The 18,931-nt window shown below is 42.5% G+C and overlaps 1 protein-coding gene across 1 annotated transcript in view; it reads left to right on the forward strand.

Moving 5' to 3' along the window:
• The window catches only part of LOC148512042 (uncharacterized), a 61,420-nt gene that overhangs the window by 12,314 nt on the left and 30,175 nt on the right, over positions 1 to 18,931 (forward strand). Inside the window, exons 7-9 of the mRNA XM_088482372.1 lie at positions 1,253 to 1,311; positions 6,982 to 7,128; positions 18,329 to 18,400. Of these exons, the coding sequence (XP_088338498.1) occupies positions 1,253 to 1,311; positions 6,982 to 7,128; positions 18,329 to 18,400 (278 nt within the window). The remainder of the gene's footprint in view (positions 1 to 1,252; positions 1,312 to 6,981; positions 7,129 to 18,328; positions 18,401 to 18,931) is intronic.

The raw sequence follows: 18,931 nt of genomic DNA on the forward strand, positions 1-18,931 counted from the left end.
TTGAAATATAAGAAAATGCTCCCAATTAGCACATATTACTGAGCTCTAAAATTAGTCAGAAAATTGACTGGACAAGTGTGCTTAAATACTATTAATAAGCAAGGCCGAGAATTAGGTAGAAGCAGTTGAGAGTAGAATACTTGATGAATCCTTAAACTTGTATTTCAATCAATGTGATTCTATTGTGTACTATTATCATCCCCCCGAAAAATCTCGACACCTGTCATTGTACCTACGCCGGGAGCCCGGCATCCCTATCAAAGGTAAGCCAGGCGCGGAGAGCCGCGGAGGGGTTGAGGGTTAGGTTCAGGGCTCCTGGGGGGACTTAGGGCTAGGCACCTCTCCGGGAGGGTTAGGTTTAGGCTAGGGGAAGGGCGGGCTAGGGTTAGCCACACACCCCCCCCGAGAGACTTAGGTTTAGGCAGCGGGGAAGGTTTGGTATAGGCACTTAGAGGGGGATTAGGGTTAGGCACTGGGGTGGAGGTTAGGGTTAGTCACCCCTAATGGAGGGTTAGGGGGGGGAAAGATTAGTGATACTTACCTTAATCACCGTTCGGGATGTTCATCCATGCGGCCGGCGGTAAATCATACCGATCCCTGAATAGGCTAGCATATAAACAGCAATGTATTTTTAGGCAAATTCCAAAGAAATAGTTTATGTTATGAAGGGCAGGCTGTAAGATCTGAAAAGTAAAATGCAGGGAGAGTTTGGGCTTTGTAAAAAAAAAAAAAACGGCATGCGCGCCTTGTATTGCCCCTGTTATATTGCTCTATCCCTTACAGCTTACCCCGCCAGACCTGTTCAGAATGAAACGCCTGTGTGGTTTGTACTTCTCCTTACAGCAGCCAGTGTGAATGCAATCCTCTACTTGTGATAAGATTTAACTCACTTGAAGATGAAAAGTTGGAGGTCTCGGGAACAGCGCGCTTTCTTTGCAGATCTTACAGCCTGCTCTTTATAACATAAACTAATTCTTTGGAGTTTATATATTTAGGGTATATGTAAAAAAACATATTTTAATGTTATTAATAAATAATTTAACTGACTAGCGCCTCTTTTGTTTTGATTATATGGTCCTAGGGTTTGTCTGATTTTGTGTGCCAGGTCTTTTCCTTCTCTGCTCTTACTTCCTATCCTTGGGCTTTGTTGGTATTAACCGGCTACATAAGGCAGGGGCTGGGGTATAGGGGAGGAGGAGCCTGTGCGGCTGGTGATTAAAATGTTAACTTTATGGTGCCCGGGCTCCTCCAGATCCAACTATACCCATGGTCCCAGTGTCACCCATGGACTCAGAAAAAAATATTTTGCAGGTAAGACAAAATTCCCCTTATTCTCAATGGCTTTATAAAACCATGTCTACATTAGAAAAAGTTAATTCTCACAATTTTTACCATTCCTAATTTTATGTTGCTGGCAATTTGGTAGAAGAGCCTGGGCCACATGCTTAGGGTTGCTCCCAGCCCGTCTCTGCGGACACTCAGGAGCCACAGATTGCCCTGTGATCTTCTACAGATGGAGTGTAATACACGTATGTGGTATTATAATGTGAGCATTATACACTACACCGTAATATCTGTTATAGGTTGTCTACTTTGTATTTGTCAAGGTGTTTTATTTAATAGAACAGACTTTATGTTGGAGTGTATGTAACACTTTAAACAGGGGCCCTACAGTGGTCTCTCTTTATCTGCATGTTCTAGTACATTGCCATGTAAGTTCTGTAATAACTCATACAGTATATTGTATAATGTAGTTTTCTCAGTGACTAATAGAATAGGTTTCATTTTATTTTGTGTCTTTGTATAGTTAGTACATTAAACAACAGTACTGTGCTTACTATATATGTCATGCTGTTATATGACCTGTACACAAACAAAGTAATAAAATCTGTATTTACCAACCAAGTTGTCCTCTTGTTTTTCTCAATATTATTGAAATGGGAAAATGCAAATAAAGGAAGGGAAAAGCTGATAAGAGGATCTCCTGTATAATGTATGGAGGAAGAGTAAATGGGGGGTGGGGTGTATATAGGGGGGTGCACTGCGACACTTGGTGATATATTTATTATTTTCTATGATAGCCTATAGGCACTCCATATTGACATTGCCAGCACCTGATATTTCAGACTCCCAGAGACTCTCCACTGTGCTCTCTTGTTCTCTGCTATTTTTCTCACCCGAGGACGCCCTGCATGTTCTCCAGTTCTACACCTGATGGGAACATCCGTCCTCCATGTTGCCATTCACCTGAATTCTGTTGCACCTTAAATAAACCAGTAATACAGTGACCGTCTCTGATTTTCACATGTCTTTGATATATATATACCTCGTACGGCACCTAAGGTTCCTATATTTATCCTTTATACAATGACCAGGGTGTGCTACGTGCTTGTCACTGGTCGTAGATTTGCTGATTCCCACAACCTTTCTAGATTTAGTCTTCTGATTTACCTGGCATTACATGCTCCTCTTTCTCCCTGAACACTGGTCTTGTTTCTTCTCTTTCCAATTGTTCCCCCCGCCCCACACACCACACCCTGTTATCTTCATTAATTGCAATTTTATTACTGATTGTCATGTTGTACTCAGTAGTTTTATCCGCTTCTGATGAGATATGATTGTGCTTAGAATTGGCTCTTGGAACATAGGTGTAGGCAATTCCCCCACCAAGAGAAGGAAAGTTCTCCTATATCTGTCGAGGCAAATAATAGACATAGCCTTTTTGCAGGAGACTCTTCTCGTCCCATCAGAAACCGCTAAACTTCAGATGCTTAATTGGCCATTATTGGAGCCCGACCACACGTGGTAAAAATCCACCCAGGGACTGAAGGGGTTAACCCTCATTGCATGGCACCATCTTTAAAGGGACAATGTAGGTGCAGTGCGCCACATACTGCAAATGTATATGTCATGTGTTAGAACATGTTATATTTAATGTGCTGTGCGCAGTTGGGGAAATGTACTATTAAATGTATAGCCTATGCACTTATAAGGAATGTATAGTCTATGCACTTATAAGAAATGTATAGTCTATGCACTTATAAGGAATGTATAGTCTATGCACTTATAAGGAATGTATAGTCTATGCACTTATAAGAAATGTATAGCCTATGCACTTATAAGGAATGTATAGTCTATGCACTTCTAAGAAATGTATAGCCTATGCACTTATAAGGAATGTATAGTCTATGCACTTATAAGGAATGTATAGTCTATGCACTTATAAGGAATGTATAGCCTATGCACTTATAAGGAATGTATAGCCTATGCACTTATAAGGAATGTATAGCCTATGCACTTATAAGGAATGTATTAAGTTATTTTGTTTTAGAAGGCTGTAACATTTAGATGCAGATGGCTTTTGAGACATTCTCACCTCCTAGTGATGTTACTTATCCTGACGTAGTGGCCTAACCCTTCGTTTACAGCACTTTCATTGAAAGGCAATGCAGAGGTCTCTGGATTGTCTCTGTGTACAATACCCAGCAAGTTTGGGAAAAACAATTTGTTTTTAAGGAGCTCCTATTTGGTTGTAACTTCCTAGGATCTCAGAAGGTGTTAAGAATGGGAGATCCAAAACTGGTTTTAGTTGTAGATATGTAAAAGGACGAATGCCCTTGAAATTTGCTTTATATTTACCTTTTGTGAGACAGTATATGGTAACTCAATTTGTGCTTTAGGAAGCCAACTGTTTTGGGGTTGGAACAAGGAAACAATCTTATTATGTGAGCTAGCATGATTGGCTAAAAGGAAGACAGGGCAGATTTACCCCATGTGGTATTGTGTGTAGGAATGGGATAAAAATGGCCTGTGAGCCCTGTGTATGGGGACTTCTGTACATGTATATCTTTGTATATCCTTTGTGGAGAAGAACTGCTGTAACATCTTTTGTATGCTGAATCCCCTCAGTTGGAAGGACGAGTCTTTTTTAAGACTTTGAGCAATAAACATCTTGCCTGACTTCAATTGCATCTCAATCCTGCGACCAACATTATTGCACCAAAAGCTATTCCGTTCTCCGGCTGTTCTGGGTGGAGCTCCGCGTCTCCAAGTTCAAGCCTTCTGCCAGCTACCGTGCAGAGCCTGGTTCATTGCAAGGGATCAGGAGGAATCAGCCGGCACCAGTCAGGGGGTGTGGCCACCGCTAGTCAACGCATACGCAGTAGAAGCAGTTCCAGGTGCCGGAGTTAGGAGCAGGGGCGTTCATAAGCGGTTCCAAATGCAGATGGTAGTTTGGTGGTGGCAGCAACATTATACACCCACGGTGCAGTGGGCGGAATCAGTGACAGACAGTCACTGACGGTAAGTGGGAATCCCTGATACCCCAAGTTCCAGTGGGGATCAAACCCCTATCTGTGATCGTGAGTCAGGCCATCCGGTCACACTGCTGCTCTATTTACTTCCAAGGCTCGCGGTGTAGTCATTTTGGCAAAACGGTCTTTACATTGTGAAGTGACAAAGGAAATAGATGACCCCAAGGGCAGGTATGTTATTGCAGAATTATCCCTAGGTAAAGACAAGTTTGTTGTCTGCAATGTATATGACCCTAATACTTACACAAAGTTTTTTATATTTGGTCAACTATCGGCTAAATTATGTTTATTGTAATGACCCCTTAATAGTCTGTGGAGGTTTTAAACTTAATTCTTCTACCTATGTAGATATATTAGATACCTTCAAAACCACCTTCTCTTCCTAAACTAGGAATACCTCTATTAACCCGTAGTCTTCAGCTAGTAGATGTGTGGTGGCTTTGCGCCTGACAGAGAGAGAATATACTTTCTTATCCTCAGCACAAAATACTATCTCTAGAATTGACTATATTCTCATATCACAAACTATGTTCCCCAATATATCAGAGGCGTCTATTGAACCAATGTCCTTGTCTGATCACGCTCTTGTTTGGTCAGTGTTACATTTATCTAATGACGAAGATCCACGTGGACTTTGGTGGTTTCCGTTGCACCTCTCACACTTAAATTTCAAAATAAGCTGCAAGTGGTTTCGGGAGGAATACCGCCTTAATAACCTCTTTTAGCACATTCCCACCCCTAACTGGCAGGTCTCATGATGGTGACTTGTTCCCTTCATAAATATTCAATCTGAAACTCCCTCAAGTGGAACCATGCAAATTGCACTGCCTCGAAGATCAAGACCACCGGAGCTATTTAGTTTCTGCAAATAACCCCGCTGGTTGGACTGCAGTGGTAATTATACGAGACTGTGACATCATCTACTGCATTTACGTGCTGCTTCTACATTATTTTCCATGTTCATGAGCTTATAACTAGGAATAGGTGTACGTTGATTTAACATTATATTTCCCAGAAGCTCAAAATCATACAGTAAACTTATATCTGTGATGTTACATCCATGCCCCTCAGATTTTCATTTTAGAATTTATTCTTAAATTTTGCATGATTTTATTATCCGCTGTGTTTTAATAATGTGTCTTTTTCACTTAAACACAATCCGTTCCACAATACTTTATATAGGATATTCCTTTTATCTAGTGCTGTATCCATTTATATTGTATCCATTCCTATATTTTTGAGGTTGACTAGCCTCTCCTTTACAGCTGCTTCAGAATAGCTATCCTTCGCAGCACCCGCAACAGAACTACTTGATAGTTTTTCTACCTTACCTTTACACCAGACGGTTGTTTTGGATAGAAACCCATAGGGGCATATTCAATTGGGTGCATGAATTACAAAATAAACCCCCACACCTGCAAGGTTTTTCCTGCAGGTGCGGGATTTTTGCAGTTCAATTAGGTGCAGGGTTTTTCTTTTTTAACGAGCCGGGAGCTTTTAATTCTCGCACCTCCCGAGCAACTGTGTTTTTCCCTAAAATCGTAAATTTTAGGAAAAATCAGTGAGACTTGCTCTGGCACCCCGGCGGAACCCCCTCTGTGGACTAATTAAGCAGTTGGAAGTTTCCAATTAGCTTAGTCAGTAATTACTTACCTTTGTCAGCAGCTTATTTTTCATCCAGCGTCGGGAGCCGGCTCTTCTGCAGCAGGGTGAGTAATGTCAGCGTTTGTGGTGTTGTAAGTGTGTATGAGTGACTTTGTGTGTGATCCCCTGTAATGGGCGCTGGGAGAACTACATCTCCAAGCAGCACTTGCCCCTCCCACCAGCCCCTGGAGCCTCCCAGCAGCCCACTCTCCAGTGTAAAGATAGAGGGGAGGCAACCGGGAGCCGCGGACACCCCCAGGCAGGTAAGTGAACAATTCTCTTTTTTTTACACGGCGCGGGGTTTTCAGAGCTGAAAACCCTGCAACCACTATTTTTTAAATTGAATACTATGGATAGGGAAGCGTAAATTGGGCGCAAGGTTTTCGCCTCACTAAACCTCGCGGCCAATTGAATATGTCCCATAGGCTATTACACCACATGGAGCAGACAATGCCAAATCCATAAAAAATGTTTTTGTTTTTTGCTTATAACTGAGTCAGACCAATATATATATATATATCTCCTCAGCATGAATATTGTGGATCTGAGTGTGTCAGATATCCATTATTTCACTACTAATACAGGTCCTCAATTCTTCTCTATTTTCTAGAGCTCCTAGTTGGTGCACTGGTGTATTCATTACTCACTGGCAAATACAAAATACCCACAGTTGGTGCATTAAGTTGCTAATGGACTCATTTTAAAAAGATCTACAGATTATAGAGTGAACAGGGACCATTAGGGGGTCTTTAAGGACCGAATTTGGCCACCATTGGAATAGATGAAGATTATGTTGACAGGACAAATAAAAACATGTGGGTTTACCATACTTTATAAAAAAAAACTAAGCATTTTGTTCACAGACACAGGTAGCAGTAGAAGTCACATATACAGAGGAATTTGTGAACCTAAAACAAGAATGTGATTTAGGAAAACCTCTAATTTGAAGTTCCACCAACACAATCTTCAGATGGAGAAGGAACGTCAGTAACTTTATTACCCATGTTGACTTTATATCTATTAGAGATTGCCACAGAAGAAATGGTTCATTTGATGCATATGGTAGAAGAGGTTGTGCCTATAAATCAGACTGTAGAACCACAGCTCAGGGAACTGGAAACTGAGGATGAGATGGCCTCGGATCAGTTATTGGAAGCTGGGGGAGGAACTGGTGCTATAGGGAGACAGGAGCGCTGCATCTATCAGAGGTTGTTGGATACTTGGACAAGGTACATGAATTATAGAGGCGTCCGAGAGGGATGGATGGGATACATTTGGATCATTATGTAACAGGTTATCAAAGATGTACGGTGGATTTGGGCAATATGCGATAATAGTTTTTTTCATTATACCAGGGATGTTTTTCTTTATTGCATTTATTTGTAAGAAAATGTGAAAAGTCTACAAAATACACAAGTATAAATTAAGGCAGTGGTCATACAGCAAGTAATACACCAGTATGAAGTCACCGCTCTCAAAAACAGTGCAATATCACAATGCAGACACTAGGGAGACAAACATTGATAGAAAGTTTAGCATAGAAAACACTGTTTAAGGAAAGGTGGCTCAAGGATAGTCAGTCTCCCGGTAACAGACTGTACTGCAAATACCAGTAACATGGTGGGATGGGTGGGTATGAAATACGGATGGTTTAAAAGCTGTCGGTTCAAATCCCAACCCTGGAAGCCTGACAGATCATAATCTTTACACCAGCTCGTAAGTATATTTAACCCTCCCCTCTCCCCCCTAACCCGCCCTTTGGGGTGCCTAACCCTAAGACTCCAGGGGTAGTGCCTAACCCCCCCTGCCCACACCCGAAACAACCCTCCCAAGGGGGGTGCCTAACCCTAACCTCTCCCTGGTGGTGCCTAACCCTAGCAATAACCCTCCCTCCCCCCGTGGCTAACAGGTCACGACGCCCAGCTAACCTGTTTGGTATGTCAGGATTTCGGTGCCAGGCTTTCAGTTTCGGGATTCTGGCGGTCGGCATTTTGACTACATCCCGGTGGGATTTCATCTACATATACCATAGACAATATAAGGGCACTGCAATTAATGTGCACACACTCATGTCACATAGTATCCAGTAACGCTTAAGCATCAAAGCGACGGCCCAAAGGCCACTTGAAGCCCTCACCATGGAAAACTGAGATGACAGAAATGTTGGCTGATAAAAATCAATATCCTTCTGGAACATGATGAGAAGTAAGAGAAGCTTTCCCATACCAAGGTGCTTAAAGTCCTGCCCCTCACCAAATGCACATCCACCACACACACAGTAATGGACCAGCCACCCATCACCTGAAATTGTAACAGACAAACCAAGTGCTTGTCTCCATACTAGACTACCTTAATGCTACACTGAACAATTGTAATCAATATAGACTGGCAAAGCCCACCAAGTAACTCGCCCCACCTTACACCCTAACAACCAGATGTACTGCTCCACCCATAATCCCCATACTCTCACCATAAATACAAAGGCAGTAGAGGCAAGACAGAATGTGATGACTAAGTGGTCTCCCCTTCCCCATAACTAACCCTGCAGCTCGGCTCATCTTAGGGTAGTAACCCGAATGGTGTACTTTGTACAGCCTGTTTTTGACTCTCAGTATAAGGGCAGGAAGAACATGATTAGGAGAGTGCACAGGTGATGGAGCACACAACCTGTGAGTGGAACTTGGCACATTAGAATACAAATAGTTTGTGCATCACATACTGTTGTGCATTGGACATGAATACGACACTATATTGATCGATTTTACTATGTAGAATATGTAACGCTTACTGTTATACATAAGTCCCTTTTTATATAGTTGCGTTGTCCCTGTATTATGGTTTAGGATGCCTTGTTACTATGTATATGTTTATAGCTGGGTGTATTGTCCTTATTATATGTCTGGGCTGCTAGGACTCACCACTCATAGTCCTCATGGACTGTAGGCAGCCAAGTGAGGATCGTGAAGATCCACCACTAGACACTAACTGAGCAGGGAACACGGGCTTACCAGGGTAAGACTCATTTCACAAGCTGGAATGCAGATGCTGGCCAATCCATGGTCTGGTTGTGGGGGTATGGAAAGCAGAACCAGAGTCTAGTCAGTTAAAGTTCCATGGACCGGTGAACCCAGTGTACCCACAGAAGCTGTACTGACTGGTAGTTGATCACTACCAAGATTGGTAGTAGAAGCATCAGGCTGTGCAACCAGACTTCCAGAGAAGTGTAAAGTCACCAGTGGCATCTTGTTGAGCTGGACCCTGCTTAGCAACCTTCTTTAAAGCATAGATTTCCCCAAACCAGGCAGGTAAGCATGACTGAGTGTCTCTATTTTTTTTTTTATTTTTTTTTACCAATTATATTTTTATTAGATACCGTAAATAAATTGAAATATTATAATAATCTCAACAATAACATATACAAAAATAAAATCAAATAATATTTAAAAACACACTAAAATAAAAGGAGGGGGACAAAAGAAAAAGAGTAAATAGCTAAATTTTTGATACTACACACTCAGAAAATACATACAAATATCACATTTTCAAAACGGTATTGTATAACCCAGTTATATATCGACAAAACAATACACTTTTGGAACTCAAGAGACAATATTATTGGAAGGAGGAGAATGTAGTATTCCAATATCAGTTGGGCCAGGTCTCAAGGGATTTCCTCCCAGACTATCCCTATATTCTTTCCTTTTAAACCACAGCATATGGGGCGAAGAGACCGCAGTAGAATAGTTACTGTCCGCTGTCTCAAAATCACAATGGCAATTTACTTTATTTATTATATGACCTAAGCTGGGCACACAGTCTGTTCTCCACAATTGAGCAATAGCAGCTTTTGCAGAAATCAGAATGTGCCCCAATATATATCTATCTCCCTTTGATAAGTTCCCCGGGAAAAAATGAAACAGAGCAATAACCGGGTCCAGTGGTATCCCCACTCCCGCAATGTCCCCAATCAAGGTGAACACTTCGACTCAAATAGGTCTCAGTAGAGGGCATGACCAAAATACATGGAAGATACTGCCCACTTCTCCACACTTTCTCCAGCAAAATTTAGAAATGGATGGCCAAATCTTATGTTGTTTCTCAGGGGTGAAATATGATCTATGGAGCAATTTTAAGAACATTTCTGAGTGGTTCATACATCGAGACATCTTATAGCAGGTTCGAAAAACCATTTCCCAATCTTCCTTTTCCAATGTTCTTGACCAATCCTCCCATTTTTGTAATGATGTGAATTTGTTTGGTCTATTCTCCATTATTAGCTGTTGATACCACCATGTAATGCCACCTTTTTGAGTAGAGGACTGGAATTGTTTTAGTATATACCCAGGTAAGGAACTGTGTTGGAGATTGAGGGAGGGTAGGCTCTGAACCCAATGCCGCATCTGCAAGTATTTAAAAAAATCCTGTTTCGGGAGACTGAACTTACTCTGAAGCTCAGAAAAGGAGATAACTTTTCCACCTGACATCATATCCCCCAATGAATTAATTCCTGCAGCATTCCAAGACTCCACCTGTAGGTTTCCAATTAGTCTAGCTATACAAGATAATGAGAGAGCAGTTGTCGGTAAGGAAACATCTTCACGCTTAATAACGAATCTATTCCATGCCTGTATTGTGGCACCAACTGAACCAGAGTGCCTGGAACTTGGGGGCTGTGCGGCGACCGGAAGCAATAACAAATCTGGGAGAGCTAGGGGTTTAACGGCCTCCGATTCCCACGCAACCCAAGGTTTAATGTTATCCTCCATAAACCAATCTCTCGCCTGATTTATCAAACAAGCATACTGGTATTTCTCTATATCTGGGAATGCAACTCCTCCTTCAAGTTTAGGTAAAGAGAGAGTTGCTCTTGCTATTTTCGGCCTACCCCCTTTCCAGATGTATCGGCCTATGGCTTTGTTAAATTTATTGCACATAGGTTTAGGGAGAACTCTGGGAATAGTACGAAACAGATACAGCAGTTTTGGCAGTAGCACCATTTTAAAGGCAGCTATTCTGCCCAGCCAGGATACTTCATGTAGCATCCAGTCTTTCAAGGCCACTTCAAAATTGGCCAGTAGAGGGGCATAATTGCATTCAATTATATCTTTGGTTCTAGTCAGGCGCCCTCCTAAATATTTCAGGGAACATGATTCCCATGAATAGTTAAAGGATGATTTTAAAAATTCTAATGTGTCCGTGGGGATATTTATTGGGAGGGCTTCGGATTTATTAGAATTAAGCTTATATAATGAGACCCTTGAATAAGCATCCAGCAGACGGTGTAGAGCAGGGTGGGAGTCTCGGGGATTATACAGACTAATCAAAACATCATCCGCAAATAGACAAATTTTGTGGCTAGTATTCCCCAGCTTAGGGCCCTGAATTTCGTGTGACCCTCTGATTTTTTCAGCCAGAGGCTCAATTGCTAGCACGAAAATTAATGGGGAGAGAGGACACCCCTGATGGGTGCCATTAGAGATGCTAAAATTAGAGGAAAGGCAACCGTTTACATATACCCTAGCTGATGGGACCGTGTACAATGCCAGAATGGAATCTACAATTAATCCCTGAAACCCAAATTTCGTAAAAACCTCCCGGAGGTAGCCCCAGTGTAGTCTGTCGAAGGCCTTTTCCGCGTCTAATGATAAGAGTAATAGTTGTTTTTGAGCCTTCTCACAATGTTCTATAATATTAAAGGCTCGTCTGGTGTTATCAGGTGATTGGCGACCCATAACAAATCCCACCTGGTCTGCATTAATTAAAGATGGTAGCAGTGGGTTGAGTCTTAAAGCTATTAATTTGGGCTTCTAGCATTTCTTTGGGAAATATTCCTGACTTGGTAGCTTCATTAAACACTAGTAAAAGTACCGGCGCCAAATCCGCCTTGTAAACCTTATAAAAATTAGAGGGATATCCATCAGGACCGGGGGCTTTATCTAAGGGCATGAGATCTATAGCTTTCTCAACCTCTTCTATGGTCCACGGAGCATTAAGAGTTTCACATGTGGCCGAGTCTAGGACAGGGAGATCTACATCCCTGAGGAACTCTTTAATTCCCTCTAAGCTTGGTTGAGGAGTTAAAGGATCCTCCCGTAGATTATATAATTTAGCATAATACTCAGCAAAGGAGTTTGCTATTTTAAACGGATCGATCACCCTACCCCCTTTCAATTTATTAATCGAATATATCTTTTCTCTAGCCCGCTTTCCTCTTAACTTACGGGCAAGTAATCTCGATGCACGGTTTCCAAATATATAGAACTTCTGATTCAAACAGGCAAGGTTCCTATGCACCTCCTGTAATAAAAAGACATTAAGTTGCTTGCGTGCCCCAGCTAACTCTTTATATATGGTTTTATTTGCTGGGTCCGCTTTATGAGCTGTTTCTAGGGAGTTAACAACCTCTTCTAAGTTTGCCCATTTTAATCTATATTCTCGTTTAAACTTGGCGGCAATTTGTATTGCAGAGCCCCGAACAACAGCCTTCAAGGTGCACCAAAAATTAAAGCCAGAGGTCTCATCTGGTTTGTTATTGATTAAGTATTCCGATAAGGACTTCTGAATATGTTGTTGAGCCTCTGGCTGAGCAAACATATGTTTACCTAATCTCCACGGGCCAGGGATATGTTGTCTATGTGCAATGTCCCATGAAAAGAAAATAGGGGAATGATCAGACCATGCCATAGGCATAATATCTATTTTTTTAATAGAAGATAGCGTAAATTTATCAGCTAGTACTAAGTCTATTCTTGAATACGAGCCATGAACATGTGAGAAAAATGAGAAATCTCTATCTACTGGATGTTTAATTCTCCAAATGTCATATAGCTCATATTCTGCAAGGAGCTGTCGGAATCCTCTAGAACACTCGGTAGACTGCCGATTCCTGGGCAAACTCTTACTGGACCTATCTAACAAGGGGTCGGGCACAAGGTTAAAGTCTCCCATAATAATAATGGCACCTTTACTGTATTTCTGGAGAAAAGCACAAAATTTCCTACAAAAATTCAATTGACGTGTATTGGGGGCATATAGGGACGCTATGGTAACCTCCTTACCCTCTAGAGTGTCTCTAGTTCTAATACTAAAGAGTACACAGGGTAAAGTTGATGGGCACTGTTGTAGAACCATCCCTGTCAAGGAGCTCTCCAGCCGTACAACATGATTTCAGGTGGGTTCAGACTAAGAGATCACAGATGGGTGGATTCCTAGAAATTATAATTAAACAAATTGAATATAAAAGTGTCAATTTATTATAATACTCGTCTATTAATTCAGTAGATACAGCAATCACATTAGCAAATCCAGGATCCCTTCTCTCAGCATCTAGAGACTGGATTATGTTCAAACGTCCTAGCACTTCTGCAGTCAGTGTTGTTCCAGGAATAAGGCTGATTCTGTACTGACAAATTACAGCTTATATAGGCGGCTTTCTAAGCGAAAAACTCCTGAATAAGCATTTTAACAGGTATAAAAGGTCATGTTGAAGAAATATACATAAATATTAATAGACAGTAGGGGTCACTGTTGCTTCAATTATGAATATTGGAAATAACATCTCAATAACTGTTTTATGGTGTGTATTTTGTATTAACTGAAGGTAACACAATGTTGATTTTGGATAGATTGTAACCTTGCGAGCAGGGCCTTCTTACCTATATATCTGTCTAGTATCCAGTTTTGTTCTATTAATGTATCCAAATGCAAAGCGCAATGGAATATGCTGCAGTATATAATAAACTGTTAATAAATAACTATGTCTGGTCACTTAACTAAACAATGATCTTTGTCCCTTCTTAGCATCTCTGTCAAAAACATATTTATACACATACAGTATATTTCACCCTAACTGTCCCTTAAAAGACACTCATTTATATTTGTATATCAAACCACCCTTCATAAACTTATATTGTATACAAAACAAAAAACATATAACTAATTACCAAATGACATTATGAACATATAGTGTTCCCTCTAGCTCCGGCGGGAGGCAGGGCGCTGGAGCTAGAGAGGGCATGCTCGTGCGCGCGCCTACGGCGACCGAGAAGGGGGCGTGGTCATCGGAAAAGGGGGCGTGTCTATAAGACGCGTCCCCTTTTCGTAACTCTTGGGGGCGTGCCCGGCACTTACGGACACGCCGGGCAGCCCCCAAGCCCTGCAGACAGGGAGACTAGATGCCGGTCACCGCACGTTTCTCCACCCGCGGGACACTGCGTCCCGCAGGTGAGAACGGCTCCTGCAGGCTGTGAGGGCAGGGCGCCGCGCCCCGCCAAAACAGCCTAGCGGGAACGCTAAACATAAATGAAACTGCCGAATAACTATAGACAGTTGTATAACCTGACATGTGTAATAGGTAACTAGTTAGCATTCTAGAGCATGGTGACATATACTGGACTTTGTCACAATCTGTATATGATGCAAAACCGACTGAGTACTGAACAGCACAATGGCTTGAGAACTCCATTTTGGTTACTCCTGATACAAACACATTTACATAAGCAGCTAGAATAACTGAAACAGCACAATTCTGTTGAGCAGCTCACCCAGGGGACCTGGAAAAAATGAATAGACAAAACAGCACAAATCCAGGCCCAGCCAAGCCCACCTGTGTGCGCTGCGGCTGTGTGGAAATATGTAAATGTCGTACAGACCCACCACTTGGTACGCATCTGCGTTTTAAGGACTTAATTCGGTACCGAACGGAATTACAAAGCTGCACTCAGGCATCAGGCTTCCTGCTGCATTACTTTTCTGAGCTGCGTTGTACAACTCAGCATCAGATAATCTGCGGGAACATCGGCCCATAGGGTCGCACAATCACTGACAGTCTGCGTGCAGGATCGCAGAACGGGTCAGGTGCACCTGCACATATTCCCGACCATCCGGAATCTACATGCATTGTTTAATCAGACCCTAAGACACAGCATTTGTCACAGATAATTCAATTATAAGTCCCGAGTGAGCTTATGGTCCCGCAGAATGGCCGGGGGAAGTGAGACGCCGGAGCCATATTTCTTGAACACCCCTCAAAATAGTTGCAACATGCCTTTGTTCTTTGCTCCTGCTCTGTTACCTCCCCCAAATGATCCCTGACAGCCAATCACACTGTGCGTAACAAGTCACTGTGAACCACTATGGTAACATACCTTGATGCATGCACAGTGCAACTTAGACACATGCATGGTTTACTAATGAATCAGGATCCAAACAATAAAAGTATAGCCGGAAGTTCGGGTTTGACGCTATAAACAAGCGTTCATAGAAAATAAATAAAGGGAATCTTCGGAATAAACAAGAACATGTCTACATGCTGCTTTCAAGCTGGGAGGATATACAGAATGTTTTAGAGGGACTGCAATTAGAAACGGACGACCACTTCCGGTCCGCGATAACCGGAACCGGAAGTCATCATCAAAAGGGGTATTTAAGAGAGCCCAATCATCTACACCTCCAGGCCTTGATAAAGGTACACGGAGTACCGAAACGCGTTGGCAGGAGGGAGCAGCACCAGGATTGTGGAGAATCAATGGACCTGTGGATTTGAGGGACCCGGACTACCTCTCCGCAATTTTTTACACCTATGCCCATGACCTGCATAATTCTGGTAAAGCAGCCACCTTATATTATAAACACCGGGATTGGACTTATATGTATTATATGTCATGCATCTGTGATTTCTTGGTGACATAGTTATTTACATCAGAGTTACCAAGCTGAAGTATTTATGTGTCATATGTATTGTGTTTTATACTTATATGTTCCATGTCAATAAATAGTGTACACCCTATGATTGTTTTAAATGTACCAGACATAGTTACATAAGTAATTCTACCATCTTTATCATCATCTATCATGAACTTTTTTGGTTAAAGAGGTAGCGCTTGTGTCAGTTTTTCAATCAATTTTTTATTTCCCTGTATGCGTTTATTTTTATTTTGCATGCAGTGCAATAAAAGCAACTGATTCGACTGGATACATGTTTCGCAGGTGCCTGTGTCCAGTGCTTGTTGCAAGGTCATCTCAGGTGTGGGGGATGGGAAGTGTTAGGCTGCTGCTGGAAAAAAGGATGCAAATCTCCACCCAGCAGAGGTGGCACTATCTACCTTGCCAGCCATGATTGACTTCTGAGTAGGAATAATCGGCTCCAAGAGACAGGGAACACTTAGAGTAGGATCAGGCAAAGAAAGGCCGTGTAGAGCAAGCCAGATTTAGAGACACTGTCACCACATATGAAGCCAGAGACGGTTAGCAGCGGAGAGGCTCATAGGGAGTTTAAGGTAACAGACACTGCAGGAGTATCCATCTTATGAGTGCTTGGTCAAAACCCGGCACCCCAGAAGTCCTCTATCAAGAACTAGCAGCCACAGCTGACAGTGCACCCAAGAAGTGGTCTGCGTCCCGCAGAACACAAAGGAGAAATGCCTTCGCTAATATGGCAGCTAATGAAAGCGGTTGGCGGGAAAACTGGCTCAGCAGATAGGCCACCTGAAGTCATCCCTGGATATCAGACAGGAGGCATCACAGTAAAATACACAGGTCACTTTATTTCAGAATGCGATACAGGTAGCTGGCCAGCAAGAAATCAAGCAGGTCACATAGAACCAAGAGGTGTTCTACAGACAGGACAGTCCAGCAGGCCCTAGAATTTAGACATCCACAGCAGCAGCAGAACCCCCACAAGTGGCAGATGAATTGTAAGTGCCACGTCAGTCTGATAAACACCAGAGCCATATAACCAAGGCAGGATATAGAAAACAGATAATGGAGCCTGAAAGCAAAGAGTGTTGAATACTACTTAATGCCTATCCTAGCTTCACCCTCAGGGATTATTTATTTGATGACTAAGTGACTTCCATCATTGCATTCAGATGTAGGACAATGTATAACCAAAGTTATGAAGCCAATAAGAATATTTTGTCATAATGAATTAACACTCCAACCCTGGAAGTAAAACTATAAGGATTTGTGTTGTAGCAGAGAAATAGGGAATGGCTATGAAGTCCCTGCGGCTGAATAGCCGCCGGTAAATATTCCGACGCCAGCAGCCCGAAGGGAGATACTGATAGGGCAGGTAAGTACCCTATCCCTACCCCTCCCTTAGTGGTGCTCAACCCTAACCCTCCCCCCTAGGGGTGCCTAACCTTAATCTCCCCCCAAAAGTCTAACCCCACTATGCTCCCTAAACCTAACCCTTTCCAATGCTAACTCTAAGGGCGCCCCTGACTTACCTCGTATGGGCTGGCGTCCCAGCATTGGGATTAATAGACATCTGTATTTTGATGCCTTTCTTAAGTCACTTGTCGGGATTTCAAAGTAGGTATTGAGCCCGGCTGCATCGCGGCCACCGGACTCATAACTACATTTCGAGAAATTGTAGATTATAATACTCAACTCATAAAGTGGATTCTTTATAAAACATAAAGGGGGAGTACAGAGGAGGCAACAGGGAAGGGTTATAAGGAGGGAAAAAGACATGACATAACTTCATCTGTGTCATTTGGGTCTTAGACCCACTTATGTCTGGGGTGGTGTCATCCATGGCATTCCTGAGTACGGTCTCTCCAATTGTAAACAGTCCAGCTGCATGGCGGAGGCCATATTCTATTCTCAGTTCAACCGGATTTCCGTAGCTGTGACCACATGATCTGTTTTACCAGTCGATACCAGGAGCGCCCCATTTAACCCTTATCCTAAAATCAGCTCATTCCCAGAACTCACTTTCTTTTCCTGAGTATAATACTCTGTTCTCTGGGCTTCAGTTGCTTCCAGCTCTGTTCCTGTGTTTCACATTAAATACTCTGCATTCCCCCAAGTGCCTGTTTCACAGCTAGTACTCGGCATTCGGTAAAGTGCCTGTTTCACAGCTAGTACTCGGCATTCGGTAAAGTGCCTGTTTCACAGCTAGTACTCGGCATTCGGTAAAGTGCCTGTTTCACAGCTAGTACTCGGCATTCCCCCAAGTGCCTGTTTCACAGCTAGTACTCGGCATTCCCCCAAGTGCCTGTTTCACAGCTAGTACTCGGCATTCCCCCAAGTGCCTGTTTCACAGCTAGTACTCGGCATTCCCCCAAGTGCCTGTTTCACAGCTAGTACTCGGCATTCGGTAAAGTGCCCATTTCACTGGAAGAACTCTGCATTTTTCAAAGTGCCTGATTCTCAGCAAGTGTTTTTCTTATATAAAGTGTTTCCCTGCAAGCAGCATTATATCATATCCATCTACTAGCAAATTCATGGCTATGAGTTACTAGTTCCCCTGTTCCGGGTGTCTGGTTGCTGAGGCTCGCGCCAAGTCTCCAGTTCCAGTTCAGTGTTTAGGTTTCAGGTTTGTGTGCCCCAGCTTGCAGTCCTGAGTTCCTCATTCCTGATTTTAGTTCTGAGCTCATTTCCAGTTTTAGCTTACTTCGGTTCTGAGTTTCTATTGGCTGAGTCTCTCGGAGTTCCCGGTAATTAGTTCCAGCTCCAGGCTCTTGGAGTCAGGTTCCGGGGGAGAGCTTTCTATGATCGGTTTCAGATAACTATGGCTGTGGATTCCAGTTCCATATTCTGGTCCAGATCTTGGCTTTAGGATTTCTCCCCACCTGCCAGTGCTACTCTGAGTTCTTGCACTCCTAGATGAGTAGAGATCTAATCAAGGTTCCTAATTTCAGCTTATCTGGACCCAAGGAATCCTATCCGGATTTAGAAAATGGAAATTGTTTCTCACCTGTGTGAGTTCTTTGATGTATAACAAGATGTGATTTCTCACTCATAACATGGAAAGGTCTTCTCACCTGTGTGACATCTCTGATGTATAACGTGATTTTCATGTAAAACATTTCCCACATACAGAACATGAAAATGGCTGCTCACCTGTAGAGGAGCTGATATGTGTGTAAAACATTTCCCGCACTCAGAACAAGGAAATTACCTCACCTGTGTGATGGCTCTGATATCTAACAAAATGTGATTTATGTTTACATTAATTTCAGTACAGA

The sequence above is a fragment of the Taudactylus pleione genome, unplaced genomic scaffold, assembly GCF_031769625.1.
Source record: "Taudactylus pleione unplaced genomic scaffold, aTauple2 ptg000285l, whole genome shotgun sequence".
Classification (NCBI taxonomy): Eukaryota; Metazoa; Chordata; class Amphibia; order Anura; family Myobatrachidae; genus Taudactylus; species Taudactylus pleione.